The following is a 22,179-nucleotide window of genomic DNA, read 5'->3' as shown; positions in this document are numbered from 1 at the left end:
TTACTTTAATTAATAACTAATTTTACTTTTTGACATTTTTTACCATTTTTAAAAATAGAATTTGAAGAATGACACATAAAACATTCATATTTCTTTTGTCTAGATTCAACAATTATCAACATACTGCCACATTAAAACTTTTCTCAATTTATATACGTACATGTATACATTTTCTTGCTAAAATATTTATACTAATTGGATGACATCATGACACTTTCATAATTCTTCAACAAATATTGAAACGTTTAAAGAATATTCCTTTACATGACCACAATACTATTATTACAGCCCAAAATATTAGTAACAATGTCATAGTAACATCTAATGTCCAATATAAAGTCAAATTATTCCAATGGCCTCCAAAATGTCATTTATAAATATATATTTGAACCAGAGTCCCACTAAAATTGACACTGAATTTGATTTTATATCTCTTTTTTCTCTCTTAAGCTAAGTCAGCCTCCAGCCACTTTTAAAAATTATATTAGGGTGACATTAATAAAATTACATAGGTTTCAAGTATACAATTCTATAATACATTATTGGTATATTGCATTTAAAAATGTTTGTTTTATTTTTTTATTGATTTGAGAGAAAGAAAAAGAGAGAGAGAGAAGCATCAACTCATTGTCCCACTTAGTTGTTCCATCTAGCTGTGTATTCATTGATTGCTTCTCCTATATTCCCTAACCAGGATCAAAACCATGACCTTGGCACACTGGAAGGATGTTTTATCCATTGAGTCAACTGTTCATGGCTATATATTGCAGTTTTTTTTACAGAGATAGAGAGAGATAGGGACAGATAGGAACAGACAGAATGGGAGAGAGATGAGAAGCATCAGTTCTTTATTTGCAGCATCTTAGTTGTTCATTGATTGCTTTCTCATATATGCCTTGACCTGGGGGGCTACAGCAGACCAAGTGACCCTTTGCTCAAGCCAGCAACCTTGGGCTTCAAGCCAGCAACCTTTGGGCTCAAGCCAGTGACCTTGAAGTCATGTCTATGATCCCATGTTCAAGCCAGGGACCTCGGGGTTTTGAACCTGGGTCCTTTGCATCCCAATCTGATGCTCTATACTGCCTGGTCAGGCTGTATATTGCATTTTTTTTTGTATTTTTCTGAAGTTGGAAATGGGGAGGCTGTCAGACAGACTCCCGCATGCGTCCAACCAGGATCCTCCCAGCATGCCCACCAGGGGCAATGCTCTGCCCATCTGAAGCATTGCTCTGTTGCAACCAGAGCCATTCTAGTGTCTGAGGCAGAGGCCATAGAGCCATCCTCAGCGCCCAGGCCAACTTTGATCCAATGGAGCCTTGGCTGCGGGAGGGGAAGAGACAGGCAGAGAGGAAGGAGAGGGGGAGGGGTGGAGAAGCAGATGGGCGCTTCTTCTGTGTGCCTTGCCGGGAATCGAACCCAGGACTCCTGAACGCCAGGCCGACACTCTACCACTGAGCCAACTGGCCAGGGCCTGTATATTGCATTTTTAAAACAAGCATAACTTAAGAAGCATCCAGACCAATTGGTTTGTTAAATGTCCCATGTTTTTAGTGGCCATACGGGATATTGAAAAAACAATCATGATTTTCTTATTCTAGTGTATCTTCTACATTTATTGGTTGGTATTTTAGGTATCAGTATAAACTTATGGATTTTTAAATTTAATATGTTATGATTATTTACAATACTTTTTTTTTGCTGTTCAGTTGATACAGATTTGGGCAGTGGGGGCCCACAAGGAATTTCTTTTAGGAGTAATTGCTCTAGATTTAGATCTGGCCTAGATCACATTTTGAGGGTGAAATGATATGGTTTGCATAAATACATGTTACAAAATGTACTGTAGCAATATACACCTTTTATCACAGACTACGTTATAAAATATAAAAATATAGATATTCTAGAGTTCTGATTTTACTCTAAGTAATCTTGGGTTTTTTTTTCATGTAAGCTCTGTGAAATCAAGAATTAGATCTTGTGATCTTAATGCAGTACATAGTGAGTAAATATAATTTTTGAGTGAATAAATTAGTAAGTCTCTAGAAGTGAGAAGTGAAAAAATTGAGGCAGGTAGGTAGGAAGACCAGCTGCCCTAGTTGCCTGTAACTGAGGTGTTTTGTGGGATGTAGGACTTTTGATACTAAAATCAGGAAAGTCTTGGGAAACTGGGACTAGTTGTTCACCCCATAGCAGGTATTTGAACATTACTTTGCTCTCTTAGACTATTTTAAGAAAGTCATTTTAGTTCTCTTTATTAAATATCTTCAAATTGAAGAATTCCTTTGTTGAAAAGTGGTTGAAACAGAGGTTTTAATCCAAGGCGACTGAGGAATTGAGTCATAGTTTCCTGAATATTGTGGGAGTGAGCTGAGCATGCTGTGTGGACCAGAAAACCCCAATTCTCCAGCAACTGAATGTCAAACATTTCCTGCATACTTTCTCCCACAATGATGCCAGAAAGAGCTACTTGAAACAAACACAGAAAAATATTTTTTATACTCTTTGCCCAAAGGAGGACAGTTCATAATTTTCTTCATTTTCCCGGAGTCAAGATCATCTGCTTTAGCTGTTCATTATAATTCTTTCTGAGGAAGTAGGTACAAAAATGATACTGTGTTAAAGAGTGTAAGACTTGTACACTGAAAACTATACAACATTGTGATAAGAAGTAAAATAACTTAATGAAATGGAAAAACAACTCATGCTCATGAATAAGAAGACTCAATAGAGGTAAGATGGCAATATTCCCAAAAAATTGATTTATAAATTCAACACAATCCTTATTAATATTTCAGTTAAATATTTTGCAGAAATTGACAAGCACATCTTAAAATCTACTTTGAACTTTAAGGGTCACAGACTAGTTGAAACAATCTAAAAAAATAAGAACAAATTTGTAGAGTCAATTCCACTATTTGAAACTTGCTACAAAGCTATAGTAATCAAGATGGATGATGGAAGAGAATCAGGCTTCAGAAGTGAACCCTTATATTTATGGTCAATTAATTTTGACAAGATGTCAAGACAATTCATTGGGGGAAAGAATATTCTTTTTTATTAAATTTATTGGGGTGACATTAGTTAATGATCATATAGGTTTCAAGTGTACATTTGTGTGATACATGATATGTATATTGTATTGTGTGTCCACCACCCAAGGGCAAATTGTCTTCTTTCACCATATATTGGTCCCTTATACCCTTTACCACCTTCCCACCCCCTTCTTTCTGATAATTGCCATATTGTTTTTTGTGTCTATAAATGATGATGAAACAAATGAAAATCCTTATGCAAAAGCATTTTCACTTTACATTCTATTAAAACCTTTACATTCTATTAAACCATTTTAGAAATTCCAAATAAATAATATATTTAAACATAATAACTAAAGCTGTAAAAGTCTTGAAAGAAAACATATATATATATATTTTTTACTTTGTGTCAAGCAATTCTTTAATATGACACCAAAAGCACAAGTGAATAAAAACAATAGATAAATTGGACTTCATAAAAATTAACTTTGGTATATAAATAGACACTATCAAGAGAAGTCAAACCACAAAATGGGAGAAAATAATGAAAAATCATGTATCTAATCAGGGACTTATATTCAGACAATCAATGAAAGATGACTCAAAAAATTGGCAAAGGATTTGACTAGATATTTCCCCAAAGAAGATATGCAAATAGATAATGATCACATAAAAAGTTGTTCAGCATTATTAGCAATTAGGGAACGAAAATCAAAGCATAATGGAAAATTACTTCACACACCTTAAATATAAGAAAGACAAACATTAACAAGTTTTGGAAGGCTGTGGAAGAAATTGGAACTCTCATGTATTTTGGTGTTCCTAGGGGCAATGGGAAAGCATTTGGAGGATTTGTATGCAAGGTGGTACATGATCAAATTTTATGTTAAGACTATTGGAAAAAGAAAAAGAGAACATGAGGAGACCTGTTAGGAGGATATTGCAGCCCAGCCAAGGAAATTTGTCAGCTGAAATTAGAGAGAAGGTGATAGAGATGATGCCTATAAGACTAATTTGTGAGTTACTGAAAAGGAAATTGTAGTGTGGTTTAGCTACGAATTGGTTTGGGGTAGAACAGGCTAATGTCAAAGATGCTTCAGGTCCCTGATGTTCCAGATGCAAGGAGATGGAGATGAAAAACCTTGAGAAGATTAAGTTGATGAAAAAAATGGCTATAAGTTTACAGCCATGTTGGACTGTTTCTGAGGTATCTAAGTAGAGGCATGAAGTAGGCAATTGAAAAGTAGTGGTCTGGAGCTCATAGAAAATTCAGTGTTCAAGAAAAAAATTAGCCCTTAGTTCTTCCTGTAGGACACATCGAGTCCTTTTGAACAAGATTGTCTATGAGAAGGTATACATTAGAACAGAAATGTTTCCAGAACCAAGGTAGATAGCATAGCAAGAATTTCAGGGAGTGCTGAGACACAGGAGTTGGGGACACAAGAGAACCATTTGCAGGAACCACAGGATCCAGTGCTGCTAAGAAAGCCAAAAGGTATCTGTCAGTGGAAGTCATTGGAGGCTTAAGGGAGAGATCTTTTGGTGGTGTAATGAGATAAAATCAATTTTTGAGTGTATAGAGGAAGAGAAGGAGGAATTAAGTATATATATTAAAAATTTATGAGAGAGTTAGCACATTGCAATTGCAGCAAAAAGAGTGCTGTTGAGAACATGAGACCAATTTTAATAGAGAGAGATTGTAAAAGCAATAATATATGTTTATTGAGACATCAGGAATGTTGGGAAATACAGTGCAGGTGGAAGATTGGCCTTAAAAAGTAGGAAGCACATTTTGTCTGTGGTAATAAGATAGAATGAGGACAGGATGAACCAGATGTCAACTAACTTGTTTTTGAGAGCACAAAGTTGACCTTGTTTCATCCTGCTGACTTGTGTTTTCTCTGTGAAGAAGTTAGTAGGAACATCTGCTGGGAAAAGGAACAAGTTAGAAGAACGAGACCTTTGAGAGGCAGAGAGTTTGGGAAGTAGCAGTTGTAGAGGATAAATAAGCAAACAGATGAGAGAAATGCAGAAGGCTTGCCAGGCAGTATGGTGGGCACAGTGAAGTTGCAGGAAATTGAAGAGGCTGAAGTCCTTGCACAATTCATATGAACCCCATGAGCCTCACTTTATTCATCTACAAAAAGAAGCATAATACTTACCTTCAAGTGCAGATGTGAAGAACATATGAGCAAAAAATATGAAAAAGGTTTGTAAACCCCAAAATAAAAATGCTTTGTAGGATTCTCACTGCCAGGATCTCTCCTCTGCCCTTTGTAATTATCCTCCCTGATTTTCCCATGTGTGTATATTCTGACAATATCAGGAATGATTGCTGAATGTTAAAAAGAGTCAAATCAAACTTTTAAGTTTTATGACTATATATACCATATGTTATTGCTCTTTACATAGAGGGCAGCATGAATGACTTGGGATAAAAGGTGGTCCTGTGATTATGTGCAGTTTGAGCATCACTGCTTCAGATCATTAGTTCCTGCTTCTTGAGCTGACCCTAGTTTCCCTCTTCGCTCATGAGGAAGTGCTTAGTATCTTCTCACCAAGTAAAATTAAAAACCACCTCCACCATACAAAGTAGGTGTTCCACATATATAGGGAATAGGAACATAGTCATGTGCAAGGATAAAGGTGAGCATAGAAACACAGTAAGTGAAAGTAGAGGAAGACCTCCATTTATAACAGGAAAATGTCTTTGAGTGAGTCTAGGAGTAAAATCAAGTGTGGATTATCTTAGCACACTGTATGCTATATACCCAAGTTGTCTAGTGTGGTGGGCATGACAGCTCAATGGGATCATTTAGTGTCATGGGAGCAATACATGATCTTAGCACACTGTGTTTAGGAGCATCTGTCACAGCTCTGCTGGACAGAGTGTAAGTCTCAGAGTCGGCTTTGGTTTTCTTGATCCTTTTCAACCATTTCCTGTACTGCTCCCCGACCAGCAGAGGCAAAGCATAATCTGAGTCAGCTCACTGAGATGGGTGAGAATGGAAAGAGTCCTGGGTGGGAGCTGGGCAGTGGTACCTGCTGGCTGAGGAGACAGTACACCAGGAAGATGAAGATGCCCTGCAGGCTGTTGATGATGGTGAAGAGATAGGCCATGGCGTGGGCAGCAGGACCCACCTGCAGGATTCCCAGACACCACGTGCAGCCCAAGAGGAAGAGCTGAGCCATCACTTTGAATGTCAGCATCCTGGGTAAGAGGAGAAGGGAGGCCCATGGTGTAACCAGAGCAACAGAATCAGGGTCATTCTCATCTCCACCCCATGGATGCATGTGACTGAATGGTGATCAACTTTGATCTTTACATTCAATGATTCCCTAAAAAGAAATGTTATTTGAGTTCAGGATAGCAATTTGACTTGGATTGAGAATGGTAGTTATACTCCACAATATGGGTTTCAAAAGCATCATGATGTTTCATCAATGTTTCTAATTTCATTAAACTGACATTACTAAGGACTTCTGTGCATCCAACTCTGGGCTAGGTTTTGAGCATCAGCAATAACAAAGACAAAATTTCTGTTTTTACAGATCTTACATCCTCATCGAAAGACTAAAACAAATGGTCACTTTTTTTTGTATTTTTCTGAAGTGAGAAGTGGGGAGGCAGAGAGACAGACTCCCACACATGCCTGACCAGGATCCACCTAGCACGCCCACTAGGGGACGATGCTTTGCCCATCTCACGCAGTTGCAACTGGAGCCATTCTAGCGCCTGAGGCAGAGGCCATGGAGCCGTCCTCAGCATCTGGCCGACTTTGCTCCAATGAAGACTTGGCTGTGGAGGGGAAGAGAGAGATAGAGAGGAAAGAGATGGGAAAGGGTGAAGAAGCAGATGGGTGTCTTTCCTGTGTGCCCTGGCCAGGAATTGAACCCCAGACTTCCACACACCTGGCTGATGCTCTCCCATTGAGCCAACGGGCCAGGGCCAATAAATGGTCACTTTTAATATTTGTGACGTGTAAGGTATCTCTGCCCACGTCCCACCCAGTATTGTTTTTATCTTCTTGAGCTCCATGAACTGACTCAAAACATGCTTTGTTCAGAATAGAGGCCATTTGCTCTGTGTAAAGTTTAGGAAAGCAAAGGACATCCCTAGCCTTTCAGAAGATGTAATATGTGGATGAAGAATGTGATTCCATCAGGTTGAGGAGTGGAGAGGGCAGAGGGAAGAGTATCTGTGAAGATGTGGGCATGAATATATGTGTTGGGTTCTGGGAACTGTTAGGAGATTTCCTAAATGTTTTATAAAGATATAAGCCAACAAACAAAATAGTAACAAACTCATAGATATGGAGAACAGACTGACAGCTATTGGAGAGGATAAGGGTTTTGGAGGGTTGGTTGAAAAAGGTGAAGGGATTAAGCAAAGAAAAAATACTCATAGACAACAGTATGGCTATTACAAGAGGGAAAGCAGGTGGGGGAGATATAGAAGAGTGTAAAGGGGGGATAAAAGGTGATGGATAGAGACTTGATGTGGGGTGGTGAACACAATGCAATATATAGATGATGTATTATAGAATTGTATACTTGAAACCTATATAATTTTATTAATCAATGTCACCCCAATAAATTTAATTTAAAAAAACCCATTCTAAAATTCAAGGACTTTCAAGGGACCCCGAATAGCCAAAATAATTTTGAAAAATAAGAGCAAAACTGGAAGATTCACACTTCTTGATTTCAAAATTATCTACAAAATTATAGTAATTAAAATAGTCTGGTACTAGCATAAAGAATTGAGTGATGGATATAAAACACAATCAGCATTCAAATACTATATAGAAATGTTTACTTGAAACCTATGTACTCTTATTGATTAATATCACCCTGTTAAATTTAATTTTCTGAATAAGATATTTAAAAAAAAGAATGACATATACACCAATAGAATAGAATAAAGGGCCTAAAAATAAACGTTTTCATATATGGTTAAATAATTTTTGACAAGTTTGCCAAGAACATTCAATGGAGAAAAGATAATCTTTTCAACAAAAAGTAGGAAAACTGACCATTTACAACCAAAAGTTGAACCTTACCTAAGATAATTTACAAAAATTTACTCAAAAATACTTCAAAGGCCCAAATGTAAGACCTTAAACTATAAAACTCTTAAAAGAAAGCATAGGGCAAAAGCTTCATGACATTAGATTTGGCAATAATTTCTTAGCTATGACACCAAAATAGTATAACAAAAAAAATAAACAAGTTGTAGTTCATGGAAGTTTAAAAATTGTGTGCATCAAAAGAATACTATCAACAGAAGGAAAAAACAAACAACGGAATGAAAGAAAATATTTACAAATTATATACATGATAAGAAATTCATATCCAGAACAAGTAGTGAATTCATAAAACTCAACAACAAGAAGACAAACAACACAATTCAAAAATGGGCAAAGAACTTGAGTTTCTTAAAAAAAAAAAATGAATGTTCAATAAACACATTAAAAGATGTTTGACATCACTGTCATTAGAGAAATACAAATTAAAGTCACCATGAGCTATTACCTCATACTTATTAGGATATCTACTCTCAAAAAACAGAAAACAATGAGTATTGGTGAGGATGTGAAGAAACTGAAACACTTATACACTGTTGGTAAAAATGTAAAATGATACAACTGCTATGGAAAACAATTGGCAGTTCCTCAAAAAATTAAAAATATAGCTACCATGTGACTGAGCAATTCCACTTCTGTGAATATACCCCCCAAAATTGAAAGCAAAAACATGAACAGATATTGTACACTTGTGTTCATAGCAGCATTATTCACAATAGCTAAAATGTGGAAAGAACTCAAGTGTCCATCAATGGATGAATGGATAAGCAAAATGTGATAGAGACATACAATAGAATATTACTCAGTCTTAAAATGGGAGGAAAGTTCTCAATATGCTACACATGAATGGGCCTTGAGAACATTATGCTAAGTCAAATAAACCAGTCACAAAAACACAAACAATATATGCTTCCACTTCTATGAAGTACCTACAGTAGTAAAACTCATAGGGATGGAAAGTAGGAGGGTGGTTGGCAGGTGATACACGGGAAGGGAGATGGGGAGTTAGTGTTTAGTAGGGACAGAATTTCAGTTTGGGAAGATGGAAAAGTTCTGGAGTTGGATGATAATGGTTATACAACAATGTGAATGTACTTAATGCCACTGCAATGTACAACTAAAAGTAGTTAAAATGGTAAATTTAAAGTCATCTGTATTTAAAGATTCATCTAACTTAAAAAATAAATGTAAACATTCTTTGGACATTTTTCATAAGGCCATGGAAGTAATCCATGTTTAACAGAACAAAACTCTCTTTGTAGTTGAAGTAGTTTCATGTTGAAGTTATGGAGAAAGGGAATGTTTTTCATTTGGATTTCATCAGAAAATCAGAGTATCTAAGCTGGTATCAAGAGAGGGTGGTTGCACCTCCCCCTCCTGAACCCTCAGAATCCCTGTGAGAGGACATCAGGTGCTCAGAACCATATGGACTTGCTCCTGGACCCTGCTTTGTATGGGGCAGTGTGCCCTTCTGATCCATCTCACCTGGTGCTCTGGAGGGTGGACACATCACTTTTGAGTGAGGAGAGCTTGTTTTTCAAAATCCAGATGGTTGTCAGAAACAACGCCAAGTTGATGTGTGGAAACCCCACAAGGCATATTGAATACATTACACGTCTGTAAATCTTCCTCCTCCTCATCCAACACCTAACCCAGTAAGTAAGAAGCCTTTGTATTTCACAGTCAAGGAAAACCAGGCCCAAGACCAAGTGATTCAGGCACATTATTGTCCTATAACTGGGGTGACAAACTTGTCTTAATTGGTATGGGAATTTCCAAGTTTTAGCACTGGAAGGAAATCCAATGTCTCAGGAATCCCATCTGTCCTGATTTAAAACTGAAACTATGTCTCCTGGAAGCCCCTTCAGTCCTGAAAAAACTGGATAATTTCTCGTCTTTCCTGTAACCCTCTTTGTCTGTAATACTTGCTCTTTGATTGACCCACAACTGGGCAGGAAGGATGCTCTGACATCATCATTTACTCACAGAGATGATGGTACAAATGGGCCCAAGGAAGGTCCATACAAATCCTTTGTGTGTGTGGAACCAGCATCTAAGAGAGATGGACAGGAACTGAATAATCTATTTGCCTTTGTGGATAAAGAATCAATAAATAAAAATATTTCTTACTTCCCACAGTTTCATCCTAACTTCTTTATTGTTATTTTTATTATTGTTTTTTATGGGTAAGAGCATTTAACTTGAGATCTATCATCATAGTAAATTACAAGTATGCAATATAATATTGCTAACTATAGACACTGTGAATTTATACATGTTCTATAGATCTCCTGAACTTATCTTTCATAATCAAAACTTTCTTTAATCCCTTGAGGGTGGTAATGGTTTTATGGGTGTATACTTATCAGGTTGTATACATTAAATATGTACAACTTTTTACACATTAATTACACATTGCAAAATAGCTTTTAAAATTTGAATTCTTTTTTTTTTTTTTTTTTTAGTGAGAGACAGAGCAAGAGGGACAGACAGGGACAGACAGACAGGAAGGAAGAGAGAGATGAGAAGCATCAATTTTTCATTGTGGCACCTTAGCTGTTCATTGATTGCTTTCTCATATGTGCTCTGACTGGGAGCTCCAGCAGAGCCAGTGACCTCTTGCTCAAGCCAGCGACCTTGGACTCAAGCCAGAGACCATGGGGTTATGTCTATGATCCCACACTTAAGCCAGTAACCTTGTGCTCAAGCTGGTAAGCCCATGCTTAAGCCAGCAACCTGGGGTTTCAAACCTGGATCCTCAGCATCCCAGGCTGATGCTCTATCCACTGTGCCACTGCCAAGTCAGGCTAAAATTTAAATTCTTTTAAAAAAGTTTTGATAAGTCCTGGGCCCCAGAAATGTTTGTAGAAATATATATGTTTCAAAAATAATTGACAAATTAATTAATTTATGGTTTATTGGACAAATATTATGTCTCCTCTGTATCGGGACCTATGCTTGACTTGAGGACCCAATTACAATTAAGATAGATATATCATAGTCCTCAGGGAGGCCCCAGCTGAGTGAGAAGGTCACCAATTAGACAACAGAAACAATCAAGATGATGAGTTTTATGATCAAGTGTGAGGAGCTATGAGAACACTTAGCTGGATCCACAGACCAGTCCGGGCTCTAGGAGATTCAGGTACAGCCGTCCCTCATCATATTGTGGTTCACTTTTTGTGGTCTCACTGTATCACGGACTTTTAAATTGTGTATATTTAATTTTGTATCGCAGATTTTTCACTATATAATGGGATTTTGTGGTATATAAGTATTTTTATATATTTATTATTTTAATTATTTTTACAGTAAAATAAGCAAAATAAGTGTGGGAAAGGTCAATAACAGTGTAGGAAAGGTTTATAAGAGTGTGGGGAGAGTTTGTAAAGCCTTAAAATATATATAAATAATAAAATAAAAATAATGTCGCTACATTGCAGATTTTTGCCTATTGCAGGGGTTCTGGAAACTAACTCTCACCATAGACGAGGGACCACTATATTTAGGAAGGGCTCCCTGAGAGAACTGTCTGTGCATATGCTGAGATATGAAGGATGGGTACATGCAAAGAAGGTGAAAAAATTTGGGAAATGCAAGACAATAAAAAAATAGATGATAACAGTAAGCTGACACAGTACTAATTCAGGCTCATGTGCATTATAGAATTTATTCCTTTTGACAGCATTGAGACTTGAGTGATTACAGGTTGGCATCTGATGGTTAAGGAAGCACAGCAGCTAAGGCCACACTGATAGAAATAATAGAACTGGAATCTGATCTCAATTGAGATGCTTGTGAATGAGTCGGGAGCTGTGTGAATGAGTTGGGAGGTGTGAATGGAATTAGATGGATCCCACAGAAGGCTCACAGAGAACACTACTAAGGCAATGTTTGTTTACTACAAGCTGTGGGCCAAATGGGGTCACCTTCTGATGTTGTCATGTGTTTTATTGGAACAGGTTACACTCATTCCCTTATGTATACTTAAGGAAATAAATAACAAAAAACCCAGTCTCATTAATTAATGCAATCTATGGTGGCTCTTGTGCTACAAGGACAGAGATGAGTAGTTGCAACAGGGATTCTATGTCCACAAAGCTGAAAAGAATTCATCTTTTCCCTTTTAGAGGAAAAGCTGCTGACTTTTATGTTAAACTGTATGGGAAGCCCAGCTGTCCAGACCTTGTCGCATGGAGGTGAACATTCGTCAGCATAGGAGATGTTGTGAGTGCCATATGTCTGGGTTTGATCCCAGCTCTGCCACCAACCAGTTCAGCTGTGTGATTATGGCCAGTCACCTATGTGCCTATTTCTTCATCTGTAAAACTTGCATTTTGCCTGACCAGGTGGTGGAGCAGTGAATAGAGCACCGGACTGGGATGCGGAGGACCCAGGTTCAAGACCCCAAGGTCACCAGCTTCAGTGCGGGCTCATCTGGTTTGAGCAAAAGCTCACCAGCTTGGACCCAAGGTTGCTGGCTCGAGCAAGGGGTTACTCGGTCTACTGTAGCCCCACGGTCAAGGCACATATGAGAAAGCAATCAATGAACAACTAAGGTGTCGCAATGAAAAACTAACGATTGATGCTTCTCATCTCTCTCCGTTCCTTGTCTGTCTGTCCCTAGCTATCCCTCTCTCTGACTCTCTCTCTGTCTCTGTAAAATCAAACAAACAAACAAACAAATAAAAAAAACCCTTGCATTTCACTGGTTTCTTATCAGAAAATTGTTGGGAGGATGATTTGAGTTTATACATGCAAAATATTTTAAACAGTGATTGCATTTCAGAAGTTTATAGTAATAATTATTAAATTAAAATCATCCTTCATTCTTTTAGATTTAGGAAAAGTGGGTTACACAAACCAGTGCAATCCTTTTGTTTCAATTTTGCTTTCTAAAAGATATAAAATAGTCTCCTCAGTGGGGCAATGAGTGGAAAAGTGACGGAAAATAGCATCAATAATATTGTGATAAGTTTGTATGGTTAAAGATAATTACTAGAATTAGTGAGATGATCATATTGTAAGGTATGAAAATGTCAAATCACTATATTGTACACCTGAAACTATTATAACTAATATAATATTGTGTACCAATTATACTTAAATAAATAAATAACAAAAAAACAGTCATTAATTAATACAATAAATATGATATTTATGTACAGTTACTTATTACAAGATTCAATTATTATTATACCAATAACTAGTTATTAATATCATATATAATTAATATTTGAAATAATTAAATCTACATGATCAAAAAATAGTCACCTTATTTATTTTAACTATATTTCATTTATAGTCATTAATACTATATTAGTATATTGTTAATGTTATGCACAATTAACATTATGTGAATATATAATTACTTGCATACTATATAATTAACATCTAAAACAATCAAATCTCTAAGACATAAAAACGGCTACTTCAGTGAACGCAATCTTCTACCAGGAAGACATCTTTGGGGTAATCACTGAGTTTTTCTCTGTTTATCATATTTTCATGAAATTAAAGTGCTTCATTGGTTCTAGCTGGTCATGGTCATGTGGAGAAGATAAGAACAGTGGAAATTTGCATTTACCAGGCGGGTGTTCCATAAAGGCGAGGTCTGGATGCTGCAGAAATGGCCACAATCACAGCTGGGACTCCATAGCCCACAGGGAGCATGAACTTCTTTATGAACTTGCTCACACTGGAGTAGTTGACCACAGTCAGGTTGTGTGCAGTGAGAAAGAGGTTCAGGCCCTCCAGCAGCATCCAGGTGAAGGAGGCCAGGTAGAGATAGTGTAAGGCACCTGCGATGATGGCACACAGCACCTGGGGAGAAGCAAGAGTCATTAGGTGGGATCGTCAGTGTGGAGTGTGACCCGAGGACCTCCCCTATACATTGGAGAGAACTCTGTTTATGAAGTAATTGTCAAGAGAAGATCTGTTTTCTTGTTGTGTCAGTGTGAAAGTGGCTCCTCACTTCTCTAACCTTCCCAGAACTGAAGAACAGTTTATTAAGGTGTCCTATAAAGCATGGCCCCACAAACTCCACATCTCCTGGAGAGGTCATAGGGTCCTTTGGGACAGTGTCAGTACCTTGTGCTCAGTTCTGTCGATGGCTGTGAGGAAGAGCAGGTGGGCCAGGAAGAGGCAGACTGAGAGGTGCAGGTGGAGGGAGGTGCTGGTGTTCTGGATGGCTTTGCACAGCAGGAAGGTGAGGGCCGCCAGGAGGAGGCACAGCAGGGAGAGGCTCAGCCCCACGTAGGTGATCACAACCAGGGTGGCATCCTCCTCCTGGGACTCAGCAAAGAGGAGATATCCGTTATATTTTCCTGCTCTTTGTACAATTGTGCTTTTCAAAGTACACAGATTAGAATGGCAAAACAAACAGAAAGAGTGCCAAGTGTGGGTACAATGGAGCAACTGCACCTCTCACACACTGCTGGGTGAGCCTAATGGGTAATACCTTCTGGAATGGAGTTTGGCCATTCCTTACAAAGTTAGACATGCAATTACTATATGATCCAGCAATTCCATTTCTGAATATTCACCCAAAAGAAATGAAAACAAATGCCCACAAATGTTTAAGAATGGTCTTGGCAGCTTTCTTCATAATAGCCTAGACAGGAAACAATGCAAATGTCCATTAACTGGAGAACAGATAAACAGATTGTGGGATAGTCATACATTGGCATGCTTGAGCATTAAAAGGAAATGAGCTATGGTTGTAGACAATAAAACAAGAGAGACTCTCATAGATATTATGTTGAACAAAAGAAGTCAAACACAAAAGAGAATGATTGTATTCTACTGAATGATTCTGGAACAATCAAAAGTAAACTATGGTGATGAACATCAGACCTGTGCTTTCCTGGGGGTGGGGATGAGAGCTTCAACTGAGATTGTAAGAAAGGACTTTCTGGGGTTATTGAAAGGGGGTATATATCTCAGGGTTGTGGTTACAGGGTGTTTACTATTATCAAAACTCATGAACTGTATAGTTATAATCAAATTTTATTGCAAATATATTGTACCCCCAATAAAGTCAGTTAAAAAAATAAATTCCTTGAGGGTCTGAGGCCTAAAGGGGGAATAGAACTCTTATGAACTGCTTATTCTACTCCGTGGTACCAGTGTAGTAGGATAGCCCTCCCTCAAGACACCAAGCTTTTGAATTCATAATAGTTGTATTTTGATCCTGAAATTTGCATATCACTAAGCTTATTACAGTTGCATGTTGTTTTCCTGAAAGTGATGGTCAATTTCCTACCCATCCCAATCACCCAAGTTCACCTTCATGAGTGTTCATACCAGGTCAGCTAAAAAAGAATAATATTCCAGGGCTGTGAAAAATAAGATGGACCACAAAGTACATGCATTAGTCTATATCTATCTCCTGCTCCCTTCCCATCTCTACACAGTCCAAGTTCTAGTATTTTCCAAGTTTTAAAGGACACCCTTAGCTGAAAGAAAAAGTCAATATTTTGGCATTAAAGATGATAGACCATAAAGTTTACACACACACACACACACACACACACACACACACCTTTTATTGAAAATAATTCAAATGCTACAAGTATAATGAGAAACAGCATCATTTCAGTTTTCTGTGAAACTAGAGAATAATTGAAAGAGATGCTAAAATCAGAGAAGATTGACTAGAGAAACATGTGGGAGGGAAGTTGAGTAATCTGTTTCATGACTATAAGAGTAGGAATGATGTGGGCAGGAGTTTCCTCACACTAGTTGGTTTAGAGATTCAGAGGGATTGAATCTATGTGTATAATTGGACAAACATAGTCCATATTTGCAGGAAGAAATTTGACTGTGGCTACGGAGGGAAACACGTATTTTGGACAAAAAAGCTTCACCACTGACATTTCATTTTGTTTGGATAAATCCTAAAAACTCACACTATATCTCTATGATGTGCTGTAATACAGGCTTCACCATGTTTACAGAAATATCTTGGAAACAAAATCCTCTAGGAAATACTATCTGCTTTAAAGACAAGTAATCAAAAGAATAAACACAATATTTATAGAAAATATTACAAGGAAAAAAGGAAAAGAAAAAAATTGTAAGGAAGGAAGACTCATCAAATAGCTTACCATGGAACAAATGAAAGTTGTGGCATTATTTGCCATGAATCAAAATATGTAAGGAAGCCTTTATAGGCAAGAAACAAAAGCAAAGATGTAAGATCTCATGAAGAGAGGCCTTGTGAAATTACACATTAAGAAAGCTCAATAAATCAATGAAAAGAAACATCCCTACAAATGATGAAGGCAAAATATAAGGAGGTATGAAGTCTGGACCCAGATAGAAACACAGTTTAAGGAACATAGAAAATGGGAATGGAAAAAAGTTAGCAAAATTAACATTAAAATGGTAAAACAAAAAAGACTCAGAGAAAAAACAAACATGAAAGTTAGTCAAAGAAGAGTCATAATATGCATAATTGGAATCTTCATTGGGAGAAAAAACCACAAATTAATGAAGACAGCAAATACTGTAAAGTAGATTTAAAGACATATTTCAAAAATAGAAGAAAAGTTGAATTTATACACTTAAACACTTTGCATGGGTGGGAAGGAGAACAGCCAAGAATGATAGTACATTTACCAAACTCAAAGATTTAAAGGACATTAATAGGAAGCTACAAAAATGTGTTGAAATGTGGCAATATCTATCAAAATTACAAGTTTGACCAGCAATGGTGTAATTCCACAGAAGCAAAATATTGAAAAAAAAATGTTTGCTATTAGAGACTTGTTGAAGTATAAAACATCCATAGAATGGAAAGGTATATCAATGCAAAAGTGAACGAGAAAATTCTTTATGCACTGGTTTAGAATCTCTCAAATATTTTAAATTTAAAAAAAAAGCACATGAGAGTGACTATGGTATGCAATGGCGTGAGTGAAAACAGAACTCTGTACTATGTGTATGTGTTTGTTTATACATAAAATATCTCTAAGAGGGCTCAGAAGAAACAGAGTTCTTCAAAGAAAGATCCTGATCACTGAGAAATATGGGTAGGAAAAAGACTTCAATGTTATCCCTCCCATTACTTTTGAGATTTAAATAGTTTTATCTCTTCAAAAATTTAAATTAGGGGCCCTGGCCGGTTGGCTCAGCGGTAGAGTGTTGGCCTGGCGTGCAGGGATGGCTCCTTGGCCTCTGCCCCAGGCGCTAGAGTGGCTCTGGTCACGGCAGAGCGACGCCCCCGGGGTGGGGGGGGGCAGAGCATTGCCCCCTGGTGGGCAGAGCGTTGCCCCCTGGTGGGCGTGCCGGGTGGATCCCGGTCGGGCGCATGCGGGAGTCTGTCTGACTGTCTCTCCCCGTTTCAAGCTTCAGAAAAATACAAAAAAAAAAAAAAAAAAAAATTTAAATTAGGAAACTTGCTCAATGCTTTCTATTCTATAGCAAAGTGGCAGGAAGAAACAGTGTTTTTTATTGGGAGGGAGGGGTTGAATTTTTCTGGATTCTCATGAGTCCTGGCCATTTAGCTAAAAGAGTTCTTATCCTTACCTCCATGTGTTTCTTCATCACCTGGTGTCACGTGAGTGAATCTCAATTCCTGATGATCCCCCAGAAGAAGTAACCAGTGTGGCCAGGAGAGAATGGTTTGGCCTTTCATGTGGCTGCTCTCACTGGCTGCCCTCTGATCACATCTCTTTCTGATCTCTGTAGTCCGAAGCATCCCCATCCCATTGCTCCTCTTAGGGATCTCACCTGCACGTCATAGTGGGCCAGGAGGACAGCAAAGCTGCTGAGGTGAGTGCACTGGCAGGTGGTGCTGGTGTTTCTGGTGTTCACCATCCTACAGCCTTTGATGGTCCAGTGACCACACTCATCCTGGACACATTCTTAGAAGACACAGAGTATCTCCTCCCTTGGCCCAGGGATCATCAGCTGTAGGCACAGGGCACAGGTGTAAGCTGGTTAATGGTTCTGGTGCTCAGAGATACTGATTCAAAGCTGACTCTGGAAAGGCTGACTTTCCTGGGGAAAATGTGTGCCCATGAGGGAGGGACTTGAATCCCAAGGCTGAGCAGAGTGGCAAGGCTGTGTCCAGAACTCAGATTCTTTCCATACTCACAGCCCAGTCCCACCAGCACTCACATGGTGGGAGAAGATGAAAGTGACTGTGGAGCCGAGATTCTGGGTATCTTTGTTGCTCACAAAGGCAGAGTTGACATCAGAGAACAGGACAGAGGAGACTCCCTGCAGCAAGGCCTTGTGTGTCGCATGCAGAACTTCCTGCTTCTCAGGGTCCAGGACCAGCGGGGCTTCAGCCAGCAACTTGCCCATTCCTGGAGTGGAGACAAGGCCCACCATGGAAGGGCCTGCAGGACGAGGCCAAAGTTGACATCTCAGGACCCCACCAAGGCTACTTCCTCCTCATACGGGTTCTCCCATATGGTCCTACACACCATACAATTTATTTTTAAATCTTTAATTCTATGTGTTTGATGCTGGCTGTCTTGTCCCATGGCAAGTTCTAAGTGGCCTTCCCCTTCCCTTCTCAGTCATTACCCAAGTCGCTGGATTTCTGCACCATGTCCCAGTTCAATTGCATTTTTGCCAGGTTTTGTCTCAAGATGACCTCTCCTACTCCTTGCTCCTGTACCTTCAGAGACAGTTCTGCAGTGGTGGTGATGGTATGAGGGGTGGGAGAAATCAGGTTATTTTTTGCATTTGGGATTAAATTTTTTGTTATGCTGACACATGACATCAATTTTAAGCACTAAAAGAAGAGTAATGTATCTGGTTTAAGACTCATTTTAGCTTTTTTAATAGCTTAAAACCAGTAGTGTCTCCAAAAATTGCACTTATTTGGAAAACATTCTACTAACACTGCATCTCTAGAAAAGGAAGAGATGCTCATGAACAAGGCACGGTTTCTGTTGCAATGACAATTCTAACTCTAGTTCAAAGATTTTAGGGGTTTAAATGTGTACAACACCATTTTTAAATCTGATGCAGGTATCTGCAATTAAGACTGACAGGGTCTAGTGTCCAGAATATACAAGGGTGGATGAAAACAAATTAATAATCATTATAATAAATAAAATAGTTAACTAATAAATAATAATAAACAAATTGTTTTGCATGCTCACAACTGTAAACCTACTTTTGTCTACCCTTGTAGAGAGTTCTCACAACTCAATAATAACACAAATAACTCAACTTAAAAATAGGTGAAAGATTTGAATAAACGTTTATCTAAAGAAGATATAGAACATTTCAATAAACATATGGAAAGAATTTAGCATCATTAGTTATTAAGTAAATGAAAACTAAAACCACAATGAGATATCACCTCACATGTACTAGGATGGCTATAATAAAAAATTTCACAAAAATGACATGTTTCAACAATAAAACCATTGTTATGTTACTTAAGATTATACTCAAAATAGACAAAATATATACTTTTCAACATTTCAAGATTAAACACATTTTCTTCATTTTCAAGCAATGTTTATCTTTGAATACCTTATTTTTATGAATATAATTGCAGGCATTTTATATTATAATTATATAAATAATATAATGATACTCTTACCAGTGATGTTTGTATATATTTACTTTTGCTTCTCATTTTTGAAAACATTTAATCTTTAAGACAAATAAAAGACTTAGTATCACAGGGCTTCATTTTATTATATGAGTAATATTTTACTTTAAATAAAACCCTGAGATGTGATTGGGATCACTCAGCTCCAAAAGGGCAGTCTTTAGGAAGAGGGAAGAATTAGATGGCAAATAGGTGAGTCAGGAGCCTGGGGCAGACCCCGGTACTTACCTGTGCCTGCAGGAGCATGCAGAGTCAGTGACCCATTGGGCAGGGCCTTGCTCAGCCCTCTCAGAACGTCCTCCAGGCCAGTGAGCAGGTTGGTGGCTACACAGTGCTGCTCTGAGCGAGGCAGGGTCTCCAGGTCTCTGGGGGTCTCCAGCAACTCATCCACCTCTTGAATGAGGTCCTGGGAGAATGGGGACACTGAGCCACTGGGCAACAGACCGAAGGGGCTGCGTGAAGATCTCAATTATTTAGACCCAGAGAACAGACCCTAGAAACTGTCTATTTGGAGAATAACAATGGCACTGAATTAGATTCTTCAGATGGCCCTTGATGCTTAGACCTCAGCCACTCAGAGGTCAACCTGGGCCAGGAAGTCCAAGGATGAGGTAAACCTAAAGTCTGAAACCAGCAATAGGGAACAAACCATAAGTTAGCACACCTGGGTGGTTTGAAAGTGCTTCTAGATAGCCGGGTGCCGCAGCCTTCTCTCCACCACAGGGGAGAGGCCAGTTGCAGTACTTACTACATGGGGCTTTTCACTCTATGGGTTTCCATATCTTGCCTCTTTCTTGGTTCTGACTTTACCTGGATAGTGTTCTCAGCCAAGGCTGGCTTGAAATCTTGAGATAACTGCTGGACTTTGTCAAAGAAGCGGAGAGGTTCTGGAGAGGCAGGACATGGGGGTGGGTCAGGGGATCTGAAGGTGGAACTTGGAGAGAGGATAGAGACACAAGACAGTATTGGCAAGGATCTCTCTGCTTCATGGCCTTCTGCTGAGTCTTCACTCACCTGACCCTTGATTCCAGAAGGTGGTGTCCATGAGAAGGAGACTTCTGGAAGGAAAAGAGGCAGGAGCACCATTGGGATGTGTGCGTGCACATGCATTTTGTTAGTGTGTGCACGCAAGCATGCATGTGTGTACTTGCTTTTGTGAATGTGCACACGTGCACATACACATCAGTGCAGTTTGAATAATGTGTGCACACATGTGTGTCTGTATGTGTATCAGATATACCTTCACAGACAGTGGTGCTTAGATCACTGGGCCCAGACCTGGCCACCCAGCCATGGTGACAGTAGCATGTGTAGCTGCCCCTCACATTGATGCAGTGTATAGAATTGTTGCATTGGTGTCATCCTGAGCTGCACACATCCACATCTGGAGACATAAAAAAAGGGTTAGTCACCTATCCAAGCCCTGCTAAGGCTTCCCTTCAACTTGTGAACCCCACCCAGACTTACTACCCTTCAGGACCTTTCTCAAGTTCATGCATCAGGAGTTCGTCACAGATGAGATAGATAGCATCTTGTGGTAGCACTCTCTACTCTACAGCCCCCTCAGGGCATGAGTTGGCAAACCATGGTTCCCAGGCCAAACCCACCTTCTGCCTGTTTCTGTACAGTCCACAAGAAAAGAATGGTTTTAGTTGTTTTCAATGGCCAAAAATTTCAAAGAAAGAGATATCTTTTGTGACATAAAAATTATACAAACTTCAACTTTTTAAGAACTTTATTTAGAAAATTAAATTTAACAGGGTGACATTGATCAATAAGAGTACATTACCACCTCACAGCTGTTAGATTGGGTATTATCAACAAGACAGGTAATAACAAGTGTTGGAGAAGCTGTGGAGAAAAAAAAACCCTCATTCACTGCGGGTGGAAATGCAAATTAGTACAACCATTATGGAAGAAAGTATGGTGGTTTCTCAAAAAACTAAGAATAGAACTACCATATGACCCAGCAATCCTTCTACTGGGTATATACCCCCAAAACTCAAAAATATTGGTACATAAAGACACATGCACCCCCATGTTCATTGCAGCATTATTCACAGTGTACAAGACATGGAAACAACCAAAGTGTCCCTTGATAGAGTATTGGATAAAGAAGTGGTACATATATATAATGGAATACTACTCAGCCATAAGAAATAGTGACATTTATGACAACATAGATGGAACTTGGGAACATTATACTGAGTGAGATAAGTAAATCAGAAAAAACTAAGAACTGTATAATTTCACACACAGGTGGGATATAAACTGAGACTATGGACATAGATAAAAGTGAAATGGTTACCGGGGTTGGGGGATGTGCAGGAGGGTGATTGGGGAGGAGGTAGTGGGAAGGGAGTAAAGAGGAACAAACATAAGGTGACAGAAAATAATTTGACTTTGGGTGATAGTTAAACAACAAAATCAACAGTTCAAATGCTATAGAAATATTTACCTGAAACCTATGTACTCT

At 38.6% G+C, this 22,179-nt stretch overlaps 2 protein-coding genes across 2 annotated transcripts in view; one reads left to right on the top strand and one right to left on the bottom strand.

Annotated features, from left to right (window-relative positions):
- Nucleotides 1-22,179, top strand: part of LOC136379451 (adhesion G protein-coupled receptor E2-like) — a 345,285-nt gene that overhangs the window by 128,344 nt on the left and 194,762 nt on the right. The window lies entirely within an intron of this gene.
- Nucleotides 1-22,179, bottom strand: part of LOC136391005 (adhesion G protein-coupled receptor E2-like) — an 87,853-nt gene that overhangs the window by 56,957 nt on the left and 8,717 nt on the right. Inside the window, 14 exon segments of the mRNA XM_066362711.1 lie at nucleotides 5,195-5,367; nucleotides 5,884-5,985; nucleotides 6,071-6,243; nucleotides 9,605-9,697; nucleotides 10,107-10,172; nucleotides 13,707-13,942; nucleotides 14,210-14,407; nucleotides 17,855-18,034; nucleotides 18,245-18,468; nucleotides 18,659-18,766; nucleotides 19,932-20,109; nucleotides 20,514-20,590; nucleotides 20,714-20,761; nucleotides 20,944-21,087. Coding sequence (XP_066218808.1) covers nucleotides 5,195-5,367; nucleotides 5,884-5,985; nucleotides 6,071-6,243; nucleotides 9,605-9,697; nucleotides 10,107-10,172; nucleotides 13,707-13,942; nucleotides 14,210-14,407; nucleotides 17,855-18,034; nucleotides 18,245-18,468; nucleotides 18,659-18,766; nucleotides 19,932-20,109; nucleotides 20,514-20,590; nucleotides 20,714-20,761; nucleotides 20,944-21,087 — 2,000 coding nt within the window.

This window comes from Saccopteryx leptura, chromosome 1 (assembly GCF_036850995.1).
Source record: "Saccopteryx leptura isolate mSacLep1 chromosome 1, mSacLep1_pri_phased_curated, whole genome shotgun sequence".
NCBI lineage: Eukaryota > Metazoa > Chordata > Mammalia > Chiroptera > Emballonuridae > Saccopteryx > Saccopteryx leptura.
The sequence above is the reverse complement of the archived record's forward strand: the minus strand, read 5'-3'. Positions and strand labels throughout refer to the sequence as shown.